Genomic DNA, 8,289 nt, shown 5'->3' with positions numbered 1-8,289 from the left:
TAGGGAAAGTCTGTGTTTAAAACCATCCATAGGAAACACGTTCTTACTCAGGAAGGCTACATAATGTACAAGATTTAGCAAGACTATTATTAGAATCCAAATCTCCTGATTCCTCTGTTCACTGAATCATACTGTTCCTGAAGTGTTAGGCATTAAAGTACATGGTGATGAATTGTAAAGTACATAGGACTGAGGACAGTAAATGAAATGAAAGCTAAACCCCCTTTTTATAAACCTTAAGCAAACTGAAGAAGCTACATGGAAGGCTTCCTAGGAGATAAAATCAAGAAAGAAAATTATTCCTCTTGCTAGAAGTGGTAACTACTGGTTTCAGCTGCTGCATTACAGAGAGGAGCCAGAAGGGCAGCGGAACAGGCTGCTGGGGAGAGTGTACAGGTTACACACTGGCACCCCCAGCCACTGCAGTATGTTGTCTGCTAGACTTTATTGACTTCTTGTTGCAAACTGTACACAATATCAGCATACCCTTTACTACTTTATAGCTAGTTGTGATTAGACTGGACTAAACACATTTGATTTTCTTTTTTTCACATTCTAAGCAATACATCCCCAAACAGTTTTACAAGAAGGGAAAGTAGTGGAGATGGACGGGATTTATTTCCATCTTTTGCTACACAAATCAGAAAAATTAGTGATGTGTATGCTCGGTAATATTTTTGTTCAAAAACTTCTTTGTTGTGTGCCTGTGAAAGAAGTGAATAAGTATTAAGGCCAGTGCAAACACTCAGGGTGCAAGCATGTAGGGTACCAAAGACTACATTTAGTCAAGAATTTTAGTCGCTACCAAATAAAAGGGTAATTCAAACACTCCCTATTGCATTATTTATGAAATATAAATCTTACACTGAATTTTCTCTCAAAATCTTGCTACTTCCATTGTCTCCTTCAGGACTTTTTGTCCCCACTTCTATATGCCTCTTCAGTCGCTCAAAGAAGCTGTCATACTGTTACTTGTACTATGAGACAGCAAAATTAGCTCAGAAAATGTATGCAGTACTTGAAACTCTGCTGAGAAGGTGGGTTAGTGTACAGCCCTCACCCTGGCTCCAGCTGTCCTCTCTGATTGCCCAAATGCACTCTGAGATCTCTAACTTAGAAAGCTTTGACATGAGCTGCTTTTCCAAGAACCTTTATATTAGGATATGATGTCTGTCCATCTGTCTGAAATCAGCATGCAAAAGTGTTGCTCTTAGTATTGCCAAACTCCCAAGAATTTAAAATCTTTCCAGGCTCCCAAAATACTTGAGATTTTTTTCTTAAAAAGCATATAAGGTGAAACACTCCCTAGTTCTAAGTTCTTAATTTTTGCCCTCTGTTTTTTGAGCATCCCAGGTAGAATTTTGGTCTGGTTTTCAAGTTAATCTCTGCAACTCCCCTGAAAGCCAAAAGTGTACTTTTTATAAATGGAACCCATGATCTTTTAAGTCCCTAGAAGAAAATAAGCTTGCTATTTAGCAGTATTCAACAATCTGTGCTTATTCAGAAGCTTTATATGGATTAGAAGCTGGTTTTTAAGGACTCAAATTTGAAAACATTGTCAACTGCCACTTACAGAGATGTTGCATTAACATTGCAAATACCAAAACTACAAAATAGACTAGAAAAACTAGAAAAAATCAAGACCTTATTTCACAGATATATACCCAAGTCACTATTTAATGGTATGATAACTGAAAGCTGGTAAAGGCAAAATGCTTTGAATAAGGTTATAGGTGTTAAAAAAGACAGCAGCATATTTACAGGAAAATAAATGGTTCAACTATTTTATCAGATGTCAGACATATTGAGCTTTTTCTTGGAAATATACCTCCTATATCATAACACAGCATTGATCTCTTACTTCCTTCTTGTAAAAGTGAAGTATCTTTACCTATATTTTCAGCATCTATTTCTTTCATCACATTTTCTGAAGGTAAATCTTTTCAATAATATACTCAAGAACTGTCCTGGATTTTTAGAATTATCGGGGTTTTTTTGGGGGTACTAATCACCAGTGATGTTTACATCCTCTTTTGCAATTGGAACTATTACCATGGATACAAGAATCATTACAAAGAATCAAACCTCTGTGAACTTCTTCTTGAGTTCATTAATATCTGGTATCAAGAACTCCAATAAAATCTAAATGTTTTCTGTTTTGTATGATGCAAGAGACAATAAACTATTTCTTTTTATTTTGAATTACAGATGGCATCTGCTCAAGATTCCAGATATGGCCAGAAAGATACATCTGACCAGAACTTTGATTACATGTTCAAACTGCTCATTATCGGCAACAGCAGTGTTGGGAAAACCTCCTTTTTGTTCCGATATGCTGATGATTCCTTTACGTCTGCATTTGTAAGCACAGTTGGGATCGATTTCAAAGTAAAAACGGTTTTCAAAAATGAAAAAAGAATTAAACTACAGATTTGGGTAAGCCAAAAAAAAAGTAATTCTATGAATTAATCAAGCTGTGGCAGTTTGATGGACAGCATTTAAGCTCCTGTAGGTTTTGCATTAAATGTCATAACCTTTATATAAATATATATATGGCATAGTAATGAAAAAGCAGCTATTTCCTGCATCATTTTTCTGTCTTGAATAATAGAGTGTAGACAGTATTTTTAAGGTATTGAAGTACAGCAGGGTATATATTCTGAATTAAATTCTATTGAGAAATAACACAGGCTGACACATACTGATATCTGTGCAGTGAAGTATAAACAGCTGTGCAATATATAGGCTATTGAAAGTGATATACATGATTAAAAAGTACCTTGAAATGCCAGTTAGGATCTGGTTTCTTCCACAAAAATTATACATTCATGTAGGAGCTGTGATAGTGGATGCATAACGGAAGGCATAACTTTTTGCTCTGTTAGTTATGTTTGTCATCCTGATTACCTAAAACATCTTCCTCCTTCTGCTGTGGAAAAAAATGTGTGGAAAGAGAGAATGCAACAGTTGTGTTGCCCAAGTATACAAAACCCCTCAACCCTTGCCTACACCTTAGAAATAGTAGAAAGACACCCAATGTAGGAAAGTGTGATGCCAGGGAATAGGTGTTCTTTTTTGCAGACTTTTGTCAGAAAGTAAGGATAGGCCAGACTTATTTATGCAGGAGCTGCTGATGCTCACATCTCCTAATTCTTGGGTGATAAGGCGATACTCAAAGGAGAGGGGGATAGCAGGGCATTTAACAACATGCGACCTGGAGTCAGAGCTTCAGGTCTTTGCCATCTTCCTTAGGTGCTTGAAGATTTTGAGCAATGTTGCCTTTGTGAGACTCATAACAGCCTTATTAACCAAGATTTTCTTTTTTTGTGAATGAATGCAAGTCATTAAAAATTTATTTAATGATGAGCAGCCATTAAATATCAGGAAACCTGGGATCAAATATGACCAGTTCATCTAACATGTTTTGAACAGCAGATAAATTTAGTATGGCACAACGGTGAATTTCCCATAGTTTCCTAGGCTATTTCTCATTCATTGATATCTCTAATCAAGTATTCTGTGCCCTCTAGGAAGTGGAACATAGACTCTTCTCTACATTTTTAAGTTTAGATTCTTGCTACTGTCATGAGTATAACAGTGCTACATACTAGATAACTGCATCTCACGTGCATGCTTTCCATGCAATAACTTGCTAGTTTTGTTGTAGTACTCGAATGTTGGAGACCATATAGTAATTCACACTGACATTATCTTATTATTTTTTTATAATGGAGCAATAAAATTGTGTTCACATTGTAGTCTTTACACAGTTCTTCTTTTAATCACCAAGTATCCCCTACAATGGATTTTGTTGTTCATGTCTCTCCTAGCAAAAGCAGCGATGTTAGTTTATGATCTGGTACTAATGTGATTAGTTTGACACCAGTACGCTTCTCAGAATGCCTCTCCATGGCAGACTACAAATATGTGCTTGGCTCAAAGCAGTCCATTAATCTAAAAGTTTTCAGGGCTACCCATGGCATAGAGAGGATGTAGCAGCTGTTATTCTTGCCAGCTGGAATAAACTTCTGGTTGTAGAAAAAGAGACATTTTGTTGCTCTTTGCATGGCAGTAACATGCAGAGTCCAGACAGTTTCTGACAGTCCTTGCCTGAAAAAACTTGCAATTTAAATGAGTGAAACAAACACAAGGGCTCCATGTTCCTTCGGGAAGAGAGAAAAGAGGCTCAGAGCATGGCAGAAACCTTCCTAAAGTCACCTACCAGGACATAAGGTTAGAGACAGGACTTCAGATCTTACTTTCATGCTAAAGCTTTTTAACCCAGCCAGCACTGCACCTTGGTTTTTTTCCCATTAAAAATTTAATGCCAGTTCTTAAAAGGCCTTGTCGTAGCCAAATTAACTCAAATTGCAGCAGCTTACTATTGCTGTTTGCACTTTTTAGATATTCTGCAGAACATTGTGTTGTGTTATGCTTGCTAATAAATTGGTTGACTGTTGCACCACTGGGACCTTAAATAAAATCAGTTAAGTATCTCAGGAAGCTATTCTAATGCACAAAATCTGAAATAGAGCACTATTACCCCATCTCGTAAGCTATATCAACAGCCGTATTGTTCTTAATATGCAGTATCTGTACATGTAACATCTGTCTATATTATACTTTATTACTTTGATTATGCAAATGTCTTTCTAAAATGAATAGTACTCCTGCAATATCCATTTCCATCTCAAACTGCATTTATGAAAGCCCATTTATATTAGATAAAATATAAAATTGAATGAATCGTAGTAGGTGTGATTTGATGTTAATTCTCAGTAGAAACATGCATGAGGTTATAACCCTTCCTTCAAAGTCACTGGCAAAGTATTTGGTGACATCATGTGATAAACGATATTCAGCAGATATGAAATAAAATGTTCTGAAAAATCTCACAGGTTTGAATAGTCAGCAGAAACTGGAAGGGCAAGTTTAAAATGAGTAACAAGTTCAGAACAGAATTACTTTGCCATGTACTGCAGTGAAGAAATACATGGAATGCTGCTTCTCTGCTGTCCTGGCCTGGCAGGAAGATTCAGAAATGTGTAAATAGTAATGCTGTTAAGTCACTAAAATTCCCTAGCTAGAGACACAGTTAATCCGACATGTGTCCTGTTACGATTTTGTACATATTCTTCTTGGGTAGACATTGAAACTTCATGTTTAAGCCCTTTTTGCGTTTAATAGCATGAAACTTTGTGTTCAATTTGAAGCGTGTTGGAGCTTGAAACACTGATTCATATGCTTACCTGTGAAAGGTGGAAGTTTGTCTGAAAGTCAAGCGTGGTCACTCAAGGAAGCAGTCATTATTGCTTAATAAAATTCACTGTGCAATTATCACAGATTAACTAGCATGGGTTAACAGGTTGGACTACGTACTGTCTTACATAATGGAATGCCCTGCAGGTCTTCTGTTTGTGTTTTTTTTCTTGCTTTGAGGCAATGTTGTCTTACTCCTGGTTTCAAAGGACTTGAATTGAATTGTCTTCTTTCATTGTTTAAGTCAGGGAGGATGGGGCTCTCTCTAGGTATGTTGTGTCTTTTTCATATGGTCAGAAAGAGCCTGCTGGGAGCACTGTAACATTGCTATTTTTCCTTCTGAGCCAAACACCTTCTTTCCACAATAATTCTTACTGGAACTGAGAGAGGTTCAGAGTTCAAGTGCTATATTCATTAGTGATAGCACATTACCTTGTCATAGCATCACCAGCTGGCCTGAAATTTTGTTTCACAGCAAGTTATATATGTGACAACCCTGGTATGGACATTACAAAGACAGCATATTAACAGGGGTTTTTTACCTTTTAAGGGAGAGAATTCAATGAAAAAGTCATTTTACCTAAAAAGGGGGTTATTTCTCAACAGAAACTATAAGAAATTTTGGAAAGGAATTGTGTCTGTATGCAGCACATATGTGCATAGGATAAAAGTCCATCAGAGGGCTTTAGGATGTTTTACAGTGTCAAATAATAAACAGAAATATATTTTTCTTCCATTTGGTTAGAGATAGTAATATTAAAGGGATGGGACTGGAAGGTTATAAGATTCTTTCAGTTTCAAACTGCTAGATTTCAAATTATATTGAATTAAAAAATATGACTTGTCAGTACTAATTCTGACAAAAAAAAACATGCTAAAGAAAATGATTAAAAGCTCAAAGAGGTGCAAATCAGAAAATAAAATTAAGTTTAACCTTATAAATATATTGCTGCACTCACTGAATCACTATATTCAGTATACCTTGTAGCTGTGATGCTGTAAAGGTTTGCATAACTTTTGTAAACTCTGTCAATGGTTTAATAGAAATAACAGACTGCAGGAGCTTATGGGAAAATATAGGCTAATTTGGACAGTAGAATTTGTTAGGTAACATTTGTCAAAATAAATCATTAGAATAGGGGAAAAAAAGGAAAAACAAAGTGCAGATATTGATTCCTAGAAAATAAAATAAGATTTATGAAGACAGGTCAACATATTTGTTTAACGATTTCAGTACAAATTTTGTTTGAGGAATAAATTATCAAGTTTTCCCTCTTTGATCTGTTCATTACACAAAAATGTTCTAACTGCATTCCTACAGCAATATTTGCATAGTTTCTATCTGATTGCAGCACTTTGGTGCAAATATCAAATAAGAACACTGTACTGCCTTTTGCTGCTGAGATGACTTTTCCCTGGGACTAGCCATAGACTTCATGGAAGAGGTACAATGATCACACACAAGTAAAAGATACCGTCCTAGAGAAGACAGTGTAAGAGCTACTTCGGTCAGCATACGTTTCCTAAAACTGTGTGTGACAGTTTTATTTGATACCCCAGATGTTACTGTATTCCCATCAACTGTTTTCTATAAATTCTCATAGGGCTTAGGGGCTAAGTGAGGACTAGGTTTTATAAGCTGAATGAGGAAATCCAACGTCATCATTCAATAACTAGAACTATAGCAGCTGTTAAAAAAAAAATCAATAAATGTTAGGCACCTGATTTTTTTCTCCACAAGCTCCCTAACAGTGCTTTAGCAGTGAAAAGAGGTTCAGTTAAAATGAAAATAATTTTGTGTGTGCACGTGTTAGAGGGGTCTGTGGGAGTATCAGTGAATGAAAATTGCCTTGATATTGAGGTCTTTAAGGGGTATCCTACAGTAACTTGTAAGTGTGGAGTTAGTGCAATATTTCAGAAATATCCTGTAACAGTGACTAAGGCTATAGCATCAGTGCATGAATCACTGGATCAGAAATATGGTAGTGAAAGCTAAAGCAATAGAAGGGGACTTAAGGCATGTGGAGATAGCAGAGAGCGAATGTAGCAATGTTTCATCACAGGACTTTCAGGGCCTGATTTTGTCACATTGGACTCATTTGAGTATTGGTATGATAGCCACATCAAAGTTTGTTTCATGATTCCTTTCTCAGGTGCGGGTGAGAATGTGTAGCAGCTGGAATAGACAGCCTTTTTAGATGAGGATAGTAAATCTAAGCCATCTCAGCATGATGAGATAAATCTAATCTAAGTAAATCTAAGTCATCTCAGCATGAAAATCAAATGTGTATCCAGTAATATATCAGGCAACAAGTGATTTGAAGACAGCAATATAGAAGGCTGAAAACTGCAGGGATCTGGGATTTCTCTGGATCTATCTATACTAGTAAACTAAACGTACCAAGACTGTCCCTTGGCACTGAGTCCAGCTGGCATGGAACAGCTTTTGTCCATACATTTGAAATCTTTTAGTCTCTGAAAGAGGATAGACATATCCAGATTTTGTACTGGGAAAGGTCTCTGTTTTGTGCTAGGTCCTGAACCTTGCCCAGGAACTGTTTGGCAGAGTGCTAGCAAGCATGGGTTAAAACCATGCCAGAAACATGCTGGCCATTTCATGTTATAGAAAAATTCCGTAGCCTCAGAATGCTCCCTGGCAAAACACAATTTGCTGTTATAGGTATGGCCTGAATGGGCAGCAGCTCCAGCCAGCCTTGAGTTAGGCTGACCCGTCTGGGATGATAAGCAATGCAATGTGTTCAAAAATGTTCTGCCAGAAGGTTCTAAAGGCACCATTCTTGCATCCCAGAGTCCTGAAGGAATTGGCTGATGTAGTTGCCAAGCCCCTCTCCATGATATTTGAAAAGTCATGGCAGTCAGGTGAAGTCCCTGGTGACTGGAAGAAGGGAAACGTTGTGCCCATTTTCAAAAAGGGTAGAAAGGAAGACCCCGGGAACTATCGACCTGTCAGCCTCACCTCTGTGCCTGGGAAGATCATGGAACAGATCCTCCTAGAAGCTATGCTAAGGC

At 37.1% G+C, this 8,289-nt stretch overlaps 1 protein-coding gene across 1 annotated transcript in view; it reads left to right on the top strand.

Annotated features, from left to right (window-relative positions):
- The first annotated feature begins 2,208 nt into the window (after nt 1-2,208).
- Nucleotides 2,209-8,289, top strand: part of RAB3C (RAB3C, member RAS oncogene family) — a 129,444-nt gene continuing 123,363 nt past the window's right edge. Inside the window, exon 1 of the mRNA XM_009641141.1 lies at nt 2,209-2,436. Within this exon, the coding sequence (XP_009639436.1) occupies nt 2,209-2,436 (228 nt within the window). The remainder of the gene's footprint in view (nt 2,437-8,289) is intronic.

The sequence above is a fragment of the Egretta garzetta genome, unplaced genomic scaffold, assembly GCF_000687185.1.
Source record: "Egretta garzetta isolate BGI_Z169 unplaced genomic scaffold, ASM68718v1 scaffold136, whole genome shotgun sequence".
NCBI classification, from domain to species: Eukaryota; Metazoa; Chordata; class Aves; order Pelecaniformes; family Ardeidae; genus Egretta; species Egretta garzetta.
Note: the sequence above shows the minus strand (reverse complement) of the source record. Positions and strands in the feature narration are given on the sequence as shown.